Source organism: Lithobates pipiens, unplaced genomic scaffold (genome assembly GCF_037356315.1).
Source record: "Lithobates pipiens isolate NorthernLeopardFrog02 unplaced genomic scaffold, aLitPip1_a1.2 Scaffold_8, whole genome shotgun sequence".
Lineage (NCBI taxonomy): Eukaryota > Metazoa > Chordata > Amphibia > Anura > Ranidae > Lithobates > Lithobates pipiens.
In genome coordinates this window covers 135,082,152-135,101,797 of record NW_027507903.1, presented here as the reverse complement: position 1 = coordinate 135,101,797, position 19,646 = coordinate 135,082,152, and the positions used below count along the sequence as shown (strand labels likewise).

The following is a 19,646-nucleotide window of genomic DNA, read 5'->3' as shown; positions in this document are numbered from 1 at the left end:
ATCGCTTGAGATTATTTTACCAAAAATATGTAGAAGAATATGTATCAGCCTAAACTGAGGAAAAAAAAAATTATATTATATAATATTATATATTATAGCAAAACGTAAAAAATACTTTTTTTCGAAATTGTCGCTCTTTTTTGTTTATAGCGCAAAAAAATAAAAACTGCAGAGGTGATCAAATACCACCAAAAGAAAGCTCTATTTGTGGGAAAAAAAGGACATCAATTTTGTTTGGGAGCCACGTCGCACAACCGCGCAATTGTCAGTTAAAACGTCGCAGTGCCGAATCGCAAAAAGTGCTCTGGTCAGGAAGGGGGTACATTTTTCCGGGGCTAAAGTGGTTAAACACCGCCAAAAGAAAGAGCTGTCTCAAAAAAAAAATTATAAAAATGTTTATTTTGGTACAGTGCTGTCATTCAGACAGCTCCGAGATCTAAAAAATGGCCTGGACAGGAAGGGGGTGGAAGTGTCTGTACTTAGTGGTTAAAAAGGCAGCCCTGAACCACTGCGATCAAATAGGTTTACGGTTCACCACAGGAATATACAAATTACAGAGATATTGTTATGGTTTAATAACTGATATACCTGAGAAAAACATTCTATGGAGCCCACCAGAAAGATCAGGTCCTTTACCAGGTCTGAAACTCGCATACGGAACTCTCCAAAGTCATCTGTTTCTTCAGGAACCCCTTCCTGTAAAAAAATAGTTAACAAGAATATATATAAAAACACACACACTATATATACACATACATACATACATACATACATATACACACACACACACACACACACACACACTTACCACCAAATTTTATACATTTTAATAATTATTAAACAAGACATCAGAATACTTTAAAGTGATACTAAACAAAACAAAAAAAAAAAACACGACTTTACTAACAAACATGTTATACCGACCTGCTCTGTGCAGTAGTTTTGCACAGAGGAGCCCCGATCCTGCTCTTCTCAGGTCCTTCACTGGCGCTCCTGGCTCCTCCCTCCTGCTGAGTGCCCCCACAACGAGCTGTATATTCTTTTATACATATACTATAGAAACATGTCCAGGCATGTTCTAGACCAGTGTTTCTCAACTCCAGTGCTCAAGGCGCCCCAACAAGTCATGTTTTCAGGCTATTTTACACAGTTGATTTGATCAGTTTCACTGCCTTAGTAATTACCACAGCTGTTTCAGCTGAGGGAAATCCTGAAAACATGACCTGTTTGGGTACCTTGAGGACTGGAGTTGAGAAACACTGTTCTAGACTGTTTATCACTTGTTCATCTGAAATCAGAGAGCAAGTCATCTATGTTGGTACAATGCCAGCGGGCATCTTAAGATAAATTTAATTAAACTATGGGCTATGTCCGCTATGTAATGGAAAGTCTAATCTTATCTTTCCTGATGCATCTGGTCATTCCATGTGACATAGGGAATGATGTAACGTCTAGAAGAAACTGTTATATGACTGGATGGTATATAATAGGACCGGGGGATTCATAATATTTTTGGACACATTTCAATCATTTAATGTACAATTGGATGAATTTGGATCTGTAAGACGATTGGTCAGTAATTGATGTGCCAATGGTAATTAGAGTTAACTTTTTAGCGTGATAAATTTATAATATATATATTATGTGTATAGGAGAGATATACACCACCGCTCAAAGGCAGGTGATGGGAACTCAGATAATTGCTCCAGGTGAAGGGATCCGGGTGCGAGCCACAGCATGCAGATAACGTGGATAATGACAGAACTCTGGACGGCCGCACTCCAATGCTAAAATTATGCTTTATTCAAACAATATTTAGGACACAGCAAATGACATCACAGCGAAAGATGCTAACAGCTGACGCGTTTCACACTAAAGCTAGTGCTTACTAGTTGCTATAGCAACTGCCTGGAAGAAACCGATAGTAGACTTGTCAGTTATGAAAAGTAAGCTGACCTGGATCATGTTACATGAAAAGCTGGTCAGCATACTGAAAGACAGATCTGCTAGGTTTTATCGCGTTTGGGACCCTTGGCTAAAATACCTCTAACCTTCAGACATTTAAAGAGCGTGGGTTGGGGTTGTGGGCTCTCTTCAAGATTTTCATATTTGCTATGTGATATGAAATATCTGGAAGCGTTTGCGACCCATGCCGGCTCCCCCCCCCCCCCCCATGTCCCTTGCGTGGGTTTATCTCAGTGCCCTGATAGGCTGGTTTATCTTTGTGTGTCAGACATGCTTTTTGGGTTCAGTTATCGATAGAAGCTGATATTACGATATTTTATTTTGTTGGCTCTGCCTGCCATTGACACGTTTATATCACCCACCTGAGCTGTGGGACTATATCTTCTATATCTTTTCCAATACTACTGTTGGTGTAAGCGTTGTACACTACTCTTTTTCCACAAAATTCTAATAAAAATATTGAAATTGAAAAAGGAGATGAGGAATAACATGTCATGACAACTTACATGGTCTGGTTCGAGCTGACAGTGCCTAGCTAAGGCATGGAGAAGCCGTTGTATATATGGTTTAAAGATACTATTCAGCACGGCATCATTTATTTTATAAAGATGTTCTCCAAGTCTGTACCAAAAGTTAAAGGAGATTTCAACCACCTGTTAAAAGAGTAGACAAAAAAAAATAAAAAATAGTTTATGAAGGTAGTAGAACCAAAAAGTCAACATGCACAAAGAGGTGCATAAAACAAACACAAATAAATGAATAAAAAATAAATACAAATAAGGGGGGGGGGCTATAAAATAAAAAAAATCCTAAATATATAAACAAACTCACATTTTCAGACTCTGGTTCTCTTATGCTGGAAAACATGCATTAAAAGTCTTGCCAATTAGCATGAAGTTTATCTACGTGAAAATTCCCTTAAAGGCCAAGTTCAGCTTTGGAACATGTTACATACTCCAGCTGTATTTAGTGAGGAACATGTAACATGTTCCAGCTCCTGACCCCTCTCCTCCCAATCCCCCCACCTCCTGTGACAACAGGCAGGGGTTCTTCTCCCCACACCCATTGTCACTCCGTCTACACAGCCGTATCATTCATTCACAGATTCCTCTGAATGAATAAACTACAAAGTACCATCTGGCACGGCAGCAGACAGAATTGGTGATTTCAATAAGCTGCAGGTGCACTGATGAGCACTCTTAGTCCACTGATATGTCCTCCATCATTCAAACAGAAAGCCAATACAAAAAGGTATGGGCTGGAAGTTTGTCTTGCAGGAGCCCACATTGCATCCGTGATCTACTGATAGTGGGTGCATTGTTTTTCAGGAACCAATAATAAATGCTCATAAATATATGCATTTATTATTTTTCTGTGGAGTGAACTTATCCTTTAACCACTTCCCGCCCAGCCTATAGCAGATTGACCGTCGGGAAGAGGTTCTGTTATCCTGACTGGGTGTCATATGACGTCCAGCAAAATAACATGCCGGCACGCGCCCGCAGAGCGGTGGTTGCAGCGTGTCATTCTGACACGCCGCATCTCCGATCATGGTAAGGGGCCTCTGACAGAGGCTTCTTACCAAGTAATCAGCTGTGCCCAATCACAGCTGATCTTACCAAGTAATCAGCTGTGCCCAATCACAGCTGATCATCGTGTGAACCAGGAAGTGCTGTTAAACGGCATTCCTCGGTTTGTGCTGACAGGGAGAGCACAAAGAGGCAGCTGACGGCAGCTCTTCCTGTCAGAGGGGGTGTCTTGTGCTGATAATCAGCAGATTAACTATCAGCACAGCCCCCCCATCAGATGTGCCAATCAGTCCCCAACAGCGGCTAATCAGTGCCCCTCAGTCTCAGTGCCCACCACAGTGCAAATCAATGCCCAGCAGTAAAACCTGTCAGTACCTCATCATCAGTGCTGCCCATCAGTGCTATCAGTGCCCATCAATTCTACATATCAGTGTCTCCTCATCAGTGCTGCCTCATCAGCGAAGGAGAAAACAAAATTTTATGACAGAAACTAAGAAAAAAAATTTTTATTCAAAAAATAATTTTTTTTTGTTTGTTTAGCCAAAAATAAAAACCACAGAGGTGATCAAATACCACCAAAAGAAGGCTCTATTTGTGGGAAGAAAATAATAAAAATTTAGTTTGGATGCAGTGTTGTATGACCACGCAATTGTCAAATTGCAACAGCAATGAAAGCGGAAAATTGTCCTGGGCAGGAAGTGCCTGGTATTGAAGTGGTTAAAAACTCTACATCCTTGCAGTTCAAGTTTTTTCTAAACCAATTTTACCTGCCGTACCCCCTCCTAGTAGCACACACACACATATTATATATATATATATATATATATAGATAGATAGATAGATAGATAGATAGATAGATAGATAGATAGATAGATAGATAGATAGATAGATAGATAGATAGATAGATAGATAGATAGATAGATAGATAGATAGATAGATAGATAGATCTCTCTATCTCTCTCTTATTTTATTTTATGGATAGCATTTTGAATTTTACATGGTGGGGTAGACACAGGAAGGATATAGATAGAGAGAGAGATAGAGAGAGATAGAGATATATCTCTCTATCTATATCCTTCCTGTGTCTAACCCACCATGTAAAATTCAAAATGCTATCCATAAAATACAAAGTCATCCACAACATTGCCCCCATCTACATCACCAACCTCATCTGCAGATATCGCCCAAATTGTCCCCTCTGCTCCTCCGAGGACCTTCTGCTTTCTAGCTCCCTTGTTAACTCCTCTCATGTTCCCCTTCAAGACTTCTCCAGAGCCTCTCCCATCCTCTGGAACTCCCTGCTCCAGTCTGTCCGATCAGCCCCTACCCTGTCCACCTTTAGGAGTTCCCTGAAAACTCATCCATCAAATCATTCTCTGCAGCTATTACCTTTTGTATCACCACCCCCTCCCTTTAGAATGTAAGCTCTACGAGCTGGGCCCTCCTGTACCTTTTGTATTATACTGTAATTGTGTTGTCCCTCCTATACATTGTAAAGCGCTGCGTAAACTGTTGGCGCTATATAAATCTTGAATAATAATAATAATACTAATAATAATAATATAGAACCACTTTAATATTTTCTGCCAAATTTGAGAGTAAATCAGATTACCTCATACTGTGGGTGGCCAGCACAGATTAGGAGAAGTTCCAGGGTTCGCAGGTTTCCAAGATCATGCCCTGGAGTCGACACAATTTTCTCCAAAAAGGTTTCACACAGTTCCGTAAACATCCTACAGTAATTTAACACCCTGAAAAGATAAAAACAGAATACAGTTACGGTAAGTGCACCATATTACATAAAAAGTTCACTGTCACCACTTATCACCAAGCGTCCGATCCTAAGAACTATTACATGTCTTCACATAAGACAAATCTCACTGCTAACTTCAAGGGAAAATAAAAGTCCTGCACCTCATTTTCCCCTCTTAATTTCTCCACAAAGCATGTATTTACTGCAGTTTAAATAACCGTATACTTCAAAGCTGTGAAGGAGGGAGCTAATGAAGACAGAAAGCCTGATGTGCTCCTATACCATTTGTCTTCCTAAACAGTAATGCCGGACATTCCGACGACAAAATCCATCTGATTTTTTACGACAGATTTTGGCCCGAACTCGTCTTGCATACACACGGTTGCAACAAAGATGTCGGAAAATTTGATCGTTCAGAATGAGGCAACGTACGACGGGACTATAGAAGAGGCCAGTAGCCAATAGCTTTCCTCTCGTAATTTATCCTGAGCATGCGTGGAACTTTGTGCGTCGGAATCCTCTACACACGATAAGAAATTTAAATGGTTGGATTTTGTTGTCGGAAAATTTTAGATTCAGATCTCAAACTTTTGTGTGTCTAAAATTCCGACGGAAAAAGTCAGATGGAGCCCACACACGATCGGAATTTCCAACAAGATCCGATTGCACATTTTCCATTGGAAAGTCTGACCGTGTGTACAGGGCATTAACAGGAGTGAAAGAGCTAGAGGTCATTCACATTCTGTTTCCATACATTTTGCTTTAGGGCTTGGCATGTCTCAGGCAGCGGAGCCCAGAAGATGGTTCCATAGCATAAATATAGACTAGATCATTTTAACTTGCAAAAAATACGTTTTAGATACGTTTTAGAGCTGGAACAGAAGTGGGACTAATGTTAAAATTGAACTGAATATCTGGGTATTCAGATCCATAACCAACTTTCTGGAGCTCAATGCAAACACTCACATGATGGTCAAACATATAAACTCATACAGTATATATGTCAAAATCTTTTTGAAACGAGTAGTCTAAATAACTATACATTTCATTTACTTTAGTCAAACTACTTCAGGTTTCTGGATGTCCATAGTAGGACCAGAGTCAAAAAGGGTTTAAAACAAGCTCATTGCTTTTTTGTTCAGCCGACTCCTAAATGTAATGTAAATGTGATCCAAGCAGCTGTATAGCCACACGATCACTTTCACAGCACTTGCAGTATGCTTACACTACTTGCTGTCTATGAAAAAACACCAAAACAATTTAAAAGTGCCCCCATGACCCTGCATACACCTATAAATGCTAACGCATGCATAGGGTGCGCACAGGTATGTAAATAGTTATTGAGCAACACATGCTATATATAGCCCCACATGTTGGAGTGAGAGCACTAATTGTAGGTCTACAAAAAAAAAAAAAAAAAAAAAGAGAAGGAACAGGTACTAGGTTTCTAAAATGTACAGTTTACTCTAAATAGATGAGCTGTAAATGTATTCAAAGCATTGTCTAGTAATTTTGTGTACCATCATTTTTAAATTTTTACAAGCGCAGTTTGTTTTGAAGTTTGACTTATTTGGTAACTATTCACTCAATTTCACCCCATCTTATATTTTATAATAAAAAAAAATTAAAGGGGGGGGGGGGGAGACTGTGCATTAAAATAATTGAAGTCTATTTTTTTTACTGAAAATATAAAATTAAGAGTTGCGCATATATCAGGCAACATAAATTGGAACAACCATCTTTTTATTCTACAGAGCCTAGGCCAAAGATGGCGAACCTTGGCACCCCAGATGTTTTTGAACCTTTGAACTACATTTCCCATGATGCCCATGCACTCTGCAGTGTAGTTGAGCATCATGGGAAATGTAGTTCCAAAACATCTGGAGTGCCAAGGTTCGCCATCACTGGCCTAGGCGTTTAGAAAATATATAACATTCTGGGGGTGTTAAGTAATTTCAGAGACAAAAATAGAGACAACCTCCAGCACCCAAATCTGAGGCAATTAAGGCCGACCTCCTACCATATAGGGGAGCCCTTCCATACAACTACAGCGAGGATGCAGAGAATCGGATTCTCAAACCCAAGATAGGTGGTCACCACCAGACGGGAATAACTTCACACAAAATGAAAACACCAAAACCTGGACCACAAGAGAAGCTGATCAACCAGAACCCACAAAAAATAAATAAATAAATAAAAAAAACAACACAAAAAAACAACAACTGGTGAACAACAAATTCTCACGCAGGGAATAAAAGACCCACAACCTGATGTGATAAACAAGAAACCAGGTAAAATCCTTAAAAGGGAGCAGGTCCCGAGAAGGAACCCAAGCCAAAAAAAAAAAAAAATAAAAAAAATAAAAAAAAAAACACAGGTCCTTGCAAGAAAGACAAGCCAATCTAAAAAGGAAGGCTCTAAACCTTTACACCCCTGATGCCCCACAAACAAGGGACAAGACCACCCAGTCTAAGAGAATGTTTGGCCAGGCAACCAATCTAAGAAAATCTAACTAGACTTAAAAAACAAAACAAAAAAAAATAAAAAAACACAGCTAGAATAAAAGTCTACAAAACGTATGAAGTGATTGTCGAGTCTGCAAAAGAATTCGGGATTGGTTTCCCATGAAGTCAATATCACTGAAAGAACAGGGCACAAATAAATCACCCCCAAAGGGGTAGACAGGAGATGAAAATTAGAACTTGGCCTGAGATGGGAGCAACCAGAACTGAAGAGGAAGCCAATACAATCCCTCTGATAAACAAAAGGTGCCTCTCGGTAAATACCATAGGGATTCTTCTGAAAAACAATCCTGCCTATCCAGGACCTTAAGTCAAAGGTTTAGGAATGCCCCTGATGAGGGCAAGTCCCTAAAAGTCTCATGCTGCTGGGAGACTGAGCCAGTCGTTCCCGCCCTTTTCTCAGCCCAGAGCTCCAGCGAGTGCTGTAGGGGCAGAGTAGAAAGTCGGTGACTTTCAGTCATCGGCTCTTTGCAGACCGAATACTGAGACCTGAACGATGAGCGGTCATAGATCACTCAGTTCTCGATGTAGAGCTGGCAGAGAACAGCTGCAGCTGGGATCAGGGCTGAAGCCATGTAGGCAAGAATGAATTTTTTTTTTATTCATGCACACTCTACAATTTTACTGTTTTTTCTGTGAAGGCAAATTGCTGGCAGATCCACCTTCAACAAATTCTCTCACAAAGCAGAACAGTTACAAAACACACTCTCAGATGAGGTCCAGGACCCTACAGCGTGCATCAAGTCCGCACAGAGAAATACCTTGTATAGTGGGTGGGGTGGGAGGCCTGCAGCTGTAGGGACCCTGAAAAGCTAGAGGCATTAGGCCAATTCCTTCACATGAAAGGTAATGCATACTGCAGCAATAAGAGCTGAAATTACCCATTACATTTTCAAGGTGATGACAGGAGACTACCTACTCACAGTTCAGAGACAGTGCAAGCACTGAGCAATGCTACACTTCTGAACCTGAAGATGATTCTGCAGCAGTACTCAATGCCTGGAAAGCACCACAAGCAGAACCCGATGCCTGGTTACATTCCAGGCCAGCCCCACAATATTCAGTCCAGCGGGATCCAAGTATGGCAGTCCAAAGTCAAGATGAGGAAAGGCCCAACTTGGTAGCTGCCATCGAGCGGCCAGCTCAAGCAGCAATTCAGTAAAGAATTTTGATCAATGGCAATGGAAGAAGAAATCCATAATGAAACTCAAAAGAAAAAAAAGAAAAAATTACCAAAAGTTGGCTAGAAAAGTTGTCTGTCTTCCTAGGACACTAGCAAACACAGAGGCATGCTGAGTAGAGGATGAGTATCACAGGCTGGCCTACAATTTGGATTATACTGTAATCATTAGCATAGCCAGACAATATAGGAGTCCCTCAATAGATGAGAAAGAAAACCAAAACTATTTAGTTAGGACGAGTAAAAGTAATTTTAAAAATGGTAAACTAGACCATTTTTTTTAGACAGCACAGGGAGGGGTTTGAAACTTAAGCTCATTCTCTCCGTTTTATTAGGTCATCATATATTTGGCTTTTCTTGAAAAAGAAAAAAACAAAAAAAGTAGATAGAAACTGAACAGAAATATTTAGGTGCAGTCAGATAATGGCCATTACTGGAATGCATGGAACAGAAATAAAAAGAAGAAGAAACACAAGAAAGCACACCTCTGAGTGGAGTCCTATAAAAAGGAGACTTGAAAAGTCAGGAAAATTTTATGTTGGGGAAGGTAAAGCAAATTTCCAGAAAGTGATAATTGCCATTAGTTCTTAGCACTTTTCACAGAGCTGTTTATCAACTCTTAAGCTCTGTATAAGGCTGTGCTGTTCTGCCATTAATTCCTAAAGGCACCGGAGTGCACCTTGAGCGCACACGTGCTTTAGCGCACTACAACACACAGTAAAGTGCTGTGGCATGGGCTCTTCCCAAAAAAGTACAGGTGTGTTTTAATGTGCTATGTAGGCCATTTGAATGCATACGCTGCCCTAACACAACATATAATAAATGTGCTATGTAACACATTAATGTACTGTGTGTCCAAGCACCATAGGAGTGTGAAGGGAGCCTAAGATTACCATCACTTGCCAAGGTCTGTGCCAATTTTGATTTAAATAGGATTTTGAGAGTCGCAGTGCACCTCTGTCACACAGCCTGCAATGGCTTTCTAAAGACAGGCCATAGTGTCCAAAGAAGCTGAGCAGCATTACTAAGTGGAAGCAGCTTCAGAGTCGCTTTTGCCTTCTCTGGGAAATCAGGTAACTGGAGGAGGGTGCAAAAGAACTTTTCCGCAATGGATAAGCAGCATCAAAATATAAAGGCTCTCAATGAATGCGGAAACCTCTAGAATATTTTCAAACTTAAGTATGACCCCAATGAGTATTTTCATTCAGGTAATATGCTGGCCCACCACATTTCCTTTTGCTGGCAATCGGTTCTCTTTTTTGCAGTCTCTTGCATACAAAGAGGCTACCTAGAAAGTGTGAATTTTGACTAGTTACAAAGAGAAAGAAAAAAAAAGTTACACAACACAACCTTCAGGAAGCATGCTCACACAGAACATGAGCCAGAAGCTTTCTGCAACTAGGCTGTAGCAGACTGCACAGAACTTCTACCTCTCCCTATAGCCAGTGGCTGGCTATGGTAGTCCCTCAAAAGAAGAGGACCCAAGATCACTGACAGGGACCCCAGAAAAGGAGAATTGGGGTCACTTTGTGCAATAACACTGCACAGAGCAGGTAAGTAGAACATGGTTTTTATTTTAATATAAAAAAAATTAGTTTAGCAACATAGACAATACAATTTTTGTTTCCTTTCACCTAAGGTAGAAGAAAAGAAAAAAAAAAAAAAAAAAAAGTTTGATTTCCCCCATTAACAGTTAGTGTTGATGGGGGAATCCCTCCCACAGTGCTACTGTGTTCTGCTGGCGGAGAGCCTTCCCTGGCAGCAGAACAAAATCACTGTTAGCAGGCAATGATTGTGTGCAAAAAAACAAAAATCGGACAGGCTGGTTGTACTGAAAGCGGGATTCCACCCTAAAGTGGAACCTCCGCTGATCGGATCCCTCCCCCCCTCCGGTGTCACAATTGACACCTTTCAGGGGGGAGGGGGGTGGAGATACCTGTCAAAGACAGGTATTTACACCCACTTCCGGGCATAGACTCCCGTGCGAGTCTACGCCATTTCCTGCCCTGCCGCGCTGTCTGCTGGGACACACACGGGTCCCAGTGACAGCGCGGAGATTTCCTTTTGCGCGGCACGACTCGCGCATGCGCAGTAGGGAACCAGGAAGTGAAGCCGATTCGCTTCACTTCCTGATTCCCTCACCTAGAATGGTGGCGCCAGCAGCCGAGAGCCGAGCGATCGATGGGCCTCGGCATCGCTGGAACCCGGGACAGGCGAGTGTCCATTTATTAAGTCAGCAGCTGTAGTATTTTTGGTGGAATCCCTCTTGAAGGTGATCGATGGATCAACTTCAGTACAACCAGCCTGCCTATAGATGGATCGCATCTTGGTTCGTTCAGCGGGGACTGGCCGAGATTTTATCCATATATGGCCATCTTAATTAAACAGAGTTTCTAACATTACCTCAGTTGTAATGTTTGCTGGACAGCATTAGCACATAACTAATATCAATGGAATTGCACTTTAAGCTTTGGGAGCACCCAAGTGAATTGTTAACACGTGAAGAACTGTGCAACAATTAAATACTTTGTGCCCCTATGACCCCTTGCAGTAATTCAAAGTGACTGTTGTATCAAGGCTTTAAAGCTTGCCAACAATTATAGGATAGGGCGATTGCTGGATCAATCTGCCATGCAACCTGTACCAAGATCATATTGATACTGATAGAGTGAAGAGATGTGACTATGTATAAATACATATATACAGTTACAGTTAAGGTTGAATGAAGACACTGGTCCTTCCAGTTCAACCTGTGTGTGTTTATGTCACTATTTTCAATCTCTTTGTACATTGTGTTCACGGAACACATCCAAAACTATTCAATTATTTTAAATACATTTGTCACTATCAACTGTGGAAAGGAGTTCCACATCTTCCTCGCTCTAAAAGTAAAGAGCCCTTTAGCAGATTATTATTCTCTTTATAATGTCCAGCACTATACAGCCCAAGGCAAGCCCAAGCCCTTAAGTTGGCAGAAGGGGCAGGTATGAGAACACAGCGTGTTAACAGCTGGCTATTATACCTTGACTGTGAATATAAAAATATTGCAAATGTCAACCTACCCCAAAATTCTGTCCATTGCTAGGTCAACCAGAGCCAAACCAGAAATGTCAAGCCAGTATCAAATTTGGCAAAGCAGCCAATGTGTTGATAGATGATCTACTTATTTCATAAAGAGGTGCCCACATGCACAAGCCATTCCTTAAGGGGGGTGGCACACTTAAGACATGGCGGAACCACAGATTCAGGTAAAGTTGTAGAATTATAGTTTTATATTTTAACCAGTTGCCGACCGCCGCACGCCGATGTACGTCGGTAGAATGGCACGGGCAGGCATAAGGACATACATGTACGTCCCTTGCCTCCCGCGGGTCGGGGGCCCGATCGGGCCCCCGCCCGGTGCCTGCGGCGGTCGGTTTTCGTCCGGGAGCGATCCGGGACGAGGGGGCGGCCATTCATTCATGGCCACCCCCTCGCGATCGCTCCCGACGAATAGAAATCCCCGGTGACATCACTTCCTCTCCTGTAATGTAAACACAGGAGAGGAAGTGATGTATTCTCTCCTCCGTGTCGGTATTTTTCGTTCCGACACGGAGGAGAGCGGATCGGTGAGTTGCACCAACACTCTACACACACAGTAGAACATGCCAGGCACACTCACACCCCCCCCTTTACCCCCCGATCACCCCCCCAATTACCCCTGCCCCCCAGTCACAGTGACACCAATGTCTTTTTTTTTTTTTTTGCATTGGTGTCATTTGTGACTGTAATAACTGTTAGGGCAGTTAGAGTTAGCCCCCTTTAGTTCTAATGTACCCCCCTAACCCCCCCAATAAAGGTTTAACCCCGTGATCGCCCCCCGTCGCCAGTGTCACTAAGGCTGGGTTCACATTGCAGCGGTTTATGAGAACGAATGTGATTCGCACCGCACTGCAGTGCAAATCACATCCGATCTCTGTGCGATTCGAGTTCAGCCATTCGCCGCACCCGCCGCAAATTCGCACGGGACCCTTTTTTTGGCCCGCAGCAGAATCGGATCGCATGGGTATTCACACCATGCGATCCGAGTTTGCAGATCGCACTGCGATATCCGAACTGATCTGGGGGTGTCAGTAACATTTCACTGACACTCCCAGCAGTTCGCATAGGGCAGTGTGAACTGCCGCCGGGAGGCATGCGATGCGGGAACCCGCCGCGGATTCGCGGCGTTTCCGCATTGCTCCAGTGTGAACCCAGCCTAATAAGCGATAATTTTTCTGATCGCCGTATTAGTGTCACAGGTGACGCTAGTTAGGCAGGTAGGTATTTAGGTTCGCCGCAGCTTTTTATAGCGCCAGGGACCCCCATATACTACCGCATAAAGCCCCCTGATTGCCCCCTAGTTAACCCTTTCACCAGTGATCACCATATAACTGTTACAGGTGACGCTGGTTGGTTAGTTATTTTTTTATAGTTTCAGGGCACCCGCCATTTATTACCTAATAAAGGTTTAACCCCCTGATCACCCGGCGGGTGTCATTTGTGACTAATAACTGTTAGGGCAGTTAGGGTTAGCCCCCTTTAGTTCTAAGGTACCCCCCTAACCCCCCCAATAAAGGTTTAACCCCGTGATCACCCCCCGTCGCCAGTGTCACTAAGGCTGGGTTCACATTGCAGCGGTTTATGAGAACGGATGTGATTCGCACCGCACTGCAGTGCAAATCACATCCGATCTCTGTGCGATTCGAGTTCAGCCATTCGCCGCACCCGCCACAAATTCGCACGGGACCCTTTTTTTGGCCCGCAGCAGAATCGGATCGCATGGGTGTTCACACCATGCGATCCGAGTTTGCAGATCGCACTGCGATATGCGAACTGATCTGGGGGTGTCAGTAACATTTCACTGACACTCCCAGCAGTTCGCATAGGGCAGTGTGAACTGCCGCCGGGAGGCATGCGATGCGGGAACCCGCCGCGCATTCGTGGCGTTCCCGCATCGCTCCAGTGTGAACCCAGCCTAATAAGCGATCGTTTTTCTGATCGCTGTATTAGTGTCACAGGTGACGCTAGTTAGGCAGGTAGGTATTTAGGTTCGCTGCAGCTTTTTATAGCGCCAGGGACCCCCATATACTACCGCATAAAGCCCCCTAATTGCCCCCTAGTTAACCCTTTCACCAGTGATCACCATATAACTGTTACAGGTGACGGTGGTTGGTTAGTTATTTTTTTATAGTTTCAGGGCACCCTTCATTTATTACCTAGTCTCACTAGTGTACCCCTAAATTTAGGGGTGTCTACTTTCCAAAATGGGGTCATTTGGGGGGGGTTTGTGCCATCTTGGCATTTTATGGCCTTCAAAACTGTAACGCCCTTAGAAAGCCTGAAGGCGGTGCTTGGTTTTCGGGGCCCCGTACGCGGCTAGGCTCCCAAAAAGTCCCACATATGTGGTATCCCCGTACTCAGGAGAAGCAGCAGAATTTATTTTGGGGTGTCATTTCACATATGCCCATGGCATGCGTGAGCAATATATCATTTAGTGACAACTTTGTGAAAAAAAAAAAAAAAAAAAAAAGTTTGTAATTTTCCCGCAACTTGTGGCAAAATATAAAATATTCCATGGACTCAACATGCCTCAGCAAATAGCTTGGGGTGTCTACTTTCTAAAATGGGGTCATTTGTGGGGGTTTTGTGCCATCTTGGCATTTTATGGCCTTCAAAACTGTAATAGGTAGTGAGAAGTGAACTCAAAAATTTACGCCCTTAGAAAGCCTGAAGGCGGTGCTTGGTTTTCGGGGCCCCGTACGCGGCTAGGCTCCCAAAAAGTCCCACATATGTGGTATCCCCGTACTCAGGAGAAGCAGCAGAATTTATTTTGGGGTGTCATTTCACATATGCCCATGGCATGCATGAGCAATATATCATTTAGTGACAACTTTGTGTAAAAAAAAAAAAAAATTTTTTTTTTGTCATTATTCAATCGCTTGAGGCAAAAAAATAAAATATTCAATGGGCTCAACATGCCACTTATCAATTTCCTCAGGGTGTCTACTTTCCAAAATGGGGTCATTTGGGGGGGTTTTGTACTGCCCTGCCATTTTAGCACCTCAAGAAATGAGATAGGCAGTCGTAAACTAAAAGCTGCGTAAATTCCAGAAAACGTACCTTAGTTTGTAGATGTGACAACTTTTGCGCAAACCAATAAATATACAGTTATTGACTTTTTTTTTACCAAAGACATGTGGCTGAATACATTTTGGCCTAAATGTATGACTAAAATTGAGTTTATTGGATTTTTCTAATAACAAAAAGTAGAAAATATCATTTTTTTTCAAAATTTGCGGTCTTTTTACGTTTATATCGCAAAAAATAAAAATCGCAGAGGCAATCAAATACCATCAAAAGAAAGCTCTATTTGTGGGAAGAAAAGGACGCAAATTTTGTTTGGGTACAACATTGCATGACCGCGCAATTACCAGTTAAAGCAGCGCAGTGCCAAAGTGTAAAAAGACCTCTGGTCATTTACCAGCAAAATGGTCCGGTCTGAAAGTGGTTAAGTAAATCCCATTTTTAATGCATGCCAATAGCCTGTTTAGCCTTGCTTGCTGCATAGCAGAGCCTCACCTACTATGACCTTGCATTCAGATTGTAAGTTACTTTACATTTTTCAATATTAACCACCTTCAGACCGGACCATTTTGCTGGTAAATGACCAGAGGTCTTTTTACACTTTGGCACTGCGCTGCTTTAACTGGTAATTGCGCGGTCATGCAATGTTGTACCCAAACAAAATTTGCGTCCTTTTCTTCCCACAAATAGAGCTTTCTTTTGATGGTATTTGATTGCCTCTGCGATTTTTATTTTTTGCGATATAAACGTAAAAAGACCGCAAATTTTGAAAAAAAAATGATATTTTCTACTTTTTGTTATTAGAAAAATCCAATAAACTCAATTTTAGTCATACATTTAGGCCAAAATGTATTCAGCCACATGTCTTTGGTAAAAAAAAAGTCAATAACTGTATATTTATTGGTTTGCGCAAAAGTTGTCACATCTACAAACTAAGGTACGTTTTCTGGAATTTACGCAGCTTTTAGTTTACGACTGCCTATCTCATTTCTTGAGGTGCTAAAATGGCAGGGCAGTACAAAACCCCCCCAAATGACCCCATTTTGGAAAGTAGACACCCTGAGGAAATTGATAAGTGGCATGTTGAGCCCATTGAATATTTTATTTTTTTGCCTCAAGCGATTGAATAATGACAAAAAAAATTTTTTTTTTTTTTTTTACACAAAGTTGTCACTAAATGATATATTGCTCACACATGCTATGGGCATATGTGAAATGACACCCCAAAATAAATTCTGCTGCTTCTCCTGAGTATGGGGATACCACATATGTGGGACTTTTTGGGAGCCTAGCCACGTACGGGGCCCCGAAAACCAAGCACCGCCTTCAGGCTTTCTAAGGGCGTAAATTTTTGATTTCACGCCTCACTACCTATTACAGTTTTGAAGGCCATAAAATGCCAAGATGGCACAAAACCCCCACAAATGACCCCATTTTAGAAAGTAGACAGCCCAAGCTATTTGCTGAGAGGCATGTTGAGTCCATGGAATATTTTATATTTTGCCACAAGTTGCGGGAAAATTACAAACTTTTTTTTTTTTTTTCACAAAGTTGTCACTAAATGATATATTGCTCACGCATGCCATGGGCATATGTGAAATGACACCCCAAAATAAATTCTGCTGCTTCTCCTGAGTACAGGGATACCACATATGTGGGACTTTTTGGGAGCCTAGCCGCGTACGGGGCCCCGAAAACCAAGCACCGCCTTCAGGCTTTCTAAGGGCGTTACAGTTTTGAAGGCCATAAAATGACAAGATGGCACAAACCCCCCCCCCAAATGACCCCATTTTGGAAAGTAGACACCCCTAAATTTAGGGGTACACTAGTGAGACTAGGTAATAAATGGCGGGTGCCCTGAAACTATAAAAAAAATAACTAACCAATCAGCGTCACCTGTAACAGTTCACTGATCACTGGTGAAAGGGTTAACTAGGGGGCAATCAGGGGGCTTTATGCGGTAGTATATGGGGGTCCCTGGCGCTATAAAAAGCTGCGGCGAACCTAAATACCTACCTGCCTAACTAGCGTCACCTGTGACACTAATACAGCAATCAGAAAAACGATCGCTTATTAGGCTGGGTTCACACTGGAGCGATGCGGGAACGCCACGAATGCACGGCGGGTTCCCGCATCGCATGCCTCCCGGCGGCAGTTCACACTGCCCTATGCGAACTGCTGGGAGTGTCAGTGAAATGTTAATGACACCCCCAGATCAGTTCGCATATCGCAGTGCGATCTGCAAACTCGGATCGCATGGTGTGAACACCCATGCGATCCGATTCTGCTGCGGACCAAAAAAAGGGTCCCGTGCGAGTTTGCGGCGGGTGCGGCGGGTGCGACACGAATTCAGCCATACTATCTGTATGGCTGAACTCGAATCGCACAGAGATCGGATGTGATTTGCACTGCAGTGCGGTGCGAATCACATCCGTTCTCATAAACCGCTGCAATGTGAACCCAGCCTTAGTGACACTGGCGACGGGGGGTGATCACGGGGTTAAACCTTTATTGGGGGGGTTAGGGGGGTACCTTAGAACTAAAGGGGGCTAACCCTAACTGCCCTAACAGTTATTACAGTCACAAATGACACCCGCCGGGTGATCGGGGGGTTAAACCTTTATTAGGTAATAAATGGCGGGTGCCCTGAAACTATAAAAAAATAACTAACCAACCAGCGTCACCTGTAACAGTTATATGGTGATCACTGGTGAAAGGGTTAACTAGGGGGCAATCAGGGGGCTTTATGCGGTAGTATATGGGGGTCCCTGGCGCTATAAAAAGCTGCGGCGAACCTAAATACCTACCTGCCTAACTAGCGTCACCTGTGACACTAATACGGCGATCAGAAAAATGATCGCTTATTAGGCTGGGTTCACACTGGAGCGATGCGGAAACGCCACGAATCCGCGGCGGGTTCCCGCATCGCATGCCTCCCGGCGGCAGTTCACACTGCCCTATGCGAACTGCTGGGAGTGTCAGTGAAATGTTACTGACACCCCCAGATCAGTTCGCATATCGCAGTGCGATCTGCAAACTCGGATCGCATGGTGTGAACACCCATGCGATCCGATTCTGCTGCGGGCCAAAAAAAGGGTCCCGTGCGAATTTGCGGCGGGTGCGGCGGGTGTGGCGAATGGCTGAACTCGAATCGCACAGAGATCGGATGTGATTTGCACTGCAGTGCGGTGCGAATCACATTCGTTCTCATAAACCGCTGCAATGTGAACCCTGCCTTAGTGACACTGGCGACGGGGGGTGATCACGGGGTTAAACCTTTATTGGGGGGGTTAGGGGGGCACATTAGAACTAAAGGGGGCTAACCCTAACTGCCCTAACAGTTATTACAGTCACAAATGACACCAATGCAAAAAAAAAAAAAAAAGCAATTGGTGTCACTGTGACTGGGGGGGCAGGGGTAATTGGGGGGTGATCGGGGGGTAAAGGGGGGGTGTGAGTGTGCCTGGCATGTTCTACTGTGTAGTGTAGTGCTTGTGCAACTCACCGATGCTCTCTCCTCGGTGCCGGAACGAAAACTACCGACACGGAGGAGAGAATACATCACTTCCTCTCCTGTGTTTACATTACAGGAGAGGAAGTGATGTCACCGGACAATTTCATTCGCCGGGAGCGATCGCGAGGGGGTGGCCATGAATGAATGGCCGTCCCCTCGTCCGGGATCGCTCCCGAACGAATACCAACCGCCGCAGGCACCGGGCGGGGGCCCGATCGGGCCCCCGACCCGCGGGAGGCAAGGGACGTACATGTAAGCCCTTATGCCTGCCCGTGCCATTCTGCCGACGTACATCGGCGTGCGGCGGTCGGCAAGTGGTTAAAACTTCATCTGCCATACACCCATCTCTTAACTGTGTCTTCTTGTAAAGTTACTACCGTATATCCTGGCGTGAACTTAATTATCTGCTTTGTATCAGCAAAAATCTACTCCAACCACTAAATTGTTTATAAGGTTAAACAGAATTGGGCCCAGGACAGAGCCCATCTAATCAAGTCCCCGAAGCCTTTCACTATTCAGAGTATTTTGACTGTATAAAACTGCTGACTAGTGCAAAGTTACAGACAAGCTTTTCCCATTTATATCCTCCCACAGAATCCGTGAATACCCTGTACAGGCAGCCAGCATAATTTCAACTATGACAATTGAGGCTTAGAAGTGACCTGAGTCAGCTGGCAGACTCTGAAAACACTTCCAAAATGAAATGACTTTGTGGTGTTCATATAGAAACACCCTTAACCGCTTCAGCCCCGGAAGATTTTACCCCCTTCTTGACAAAAGCACTTAATTTGGCACTGCGTCGTTTTAACTGACAATTGTGCGGTTATTCAATGCTGTACCCAAACGAAAAGGCGCATTCCTTTTTTTCCCCACAAATAGAGCTTTCTTTTGGTGGTATTTGATCACCTCTATGGTTTTTATTTTTTGCGCTATAAACAAACGCTAGAAGCGTATATTCATTGGTTTGCACAAAAGTTATAACGTCCAAAAACTATGCAAAAGATTTATGGCATTTTTGTTTTATTTTTACTTCCTCCCACAGTCTCTGAATGTCTGTTTCTGCTCCTCTCCTCTTCAG

General features: G+C 43.2%; 1 protein-coding gene across 8 annotated transcripts in view; it reads right to left on the bottom strand.

Moving 5' to 3' along the window:
- The window catches only part of TNPO3 (transportin 3), a 90,834-nt gene that overhangs the window by 33,436 nt on the left and 37,752 nt on the right, over positions 1-19,646 (bottom strand). For all 8 annotated transcript variants that reach the window (XM_077469502.1, XM_077469495.1, XM_077469497.1 and 5 more), the window contains exons 7-9: positions 5,107-5,245; positions 2,472-2,618; positions 589-696 (exon numbers count right to left, since the gene is read on the bottom strand). In XM_077469502.1, the coding sequence (XP_077325628.1) occupies positions 589-696; positions 2,472-2,618; positions 5,107-5,245 (394 nt within the window). The remainder of the gene's footprint in view (positions 1-588; positions 697-2,471; positions 2,619-5,106; positions 5,246-19,646) is intronic.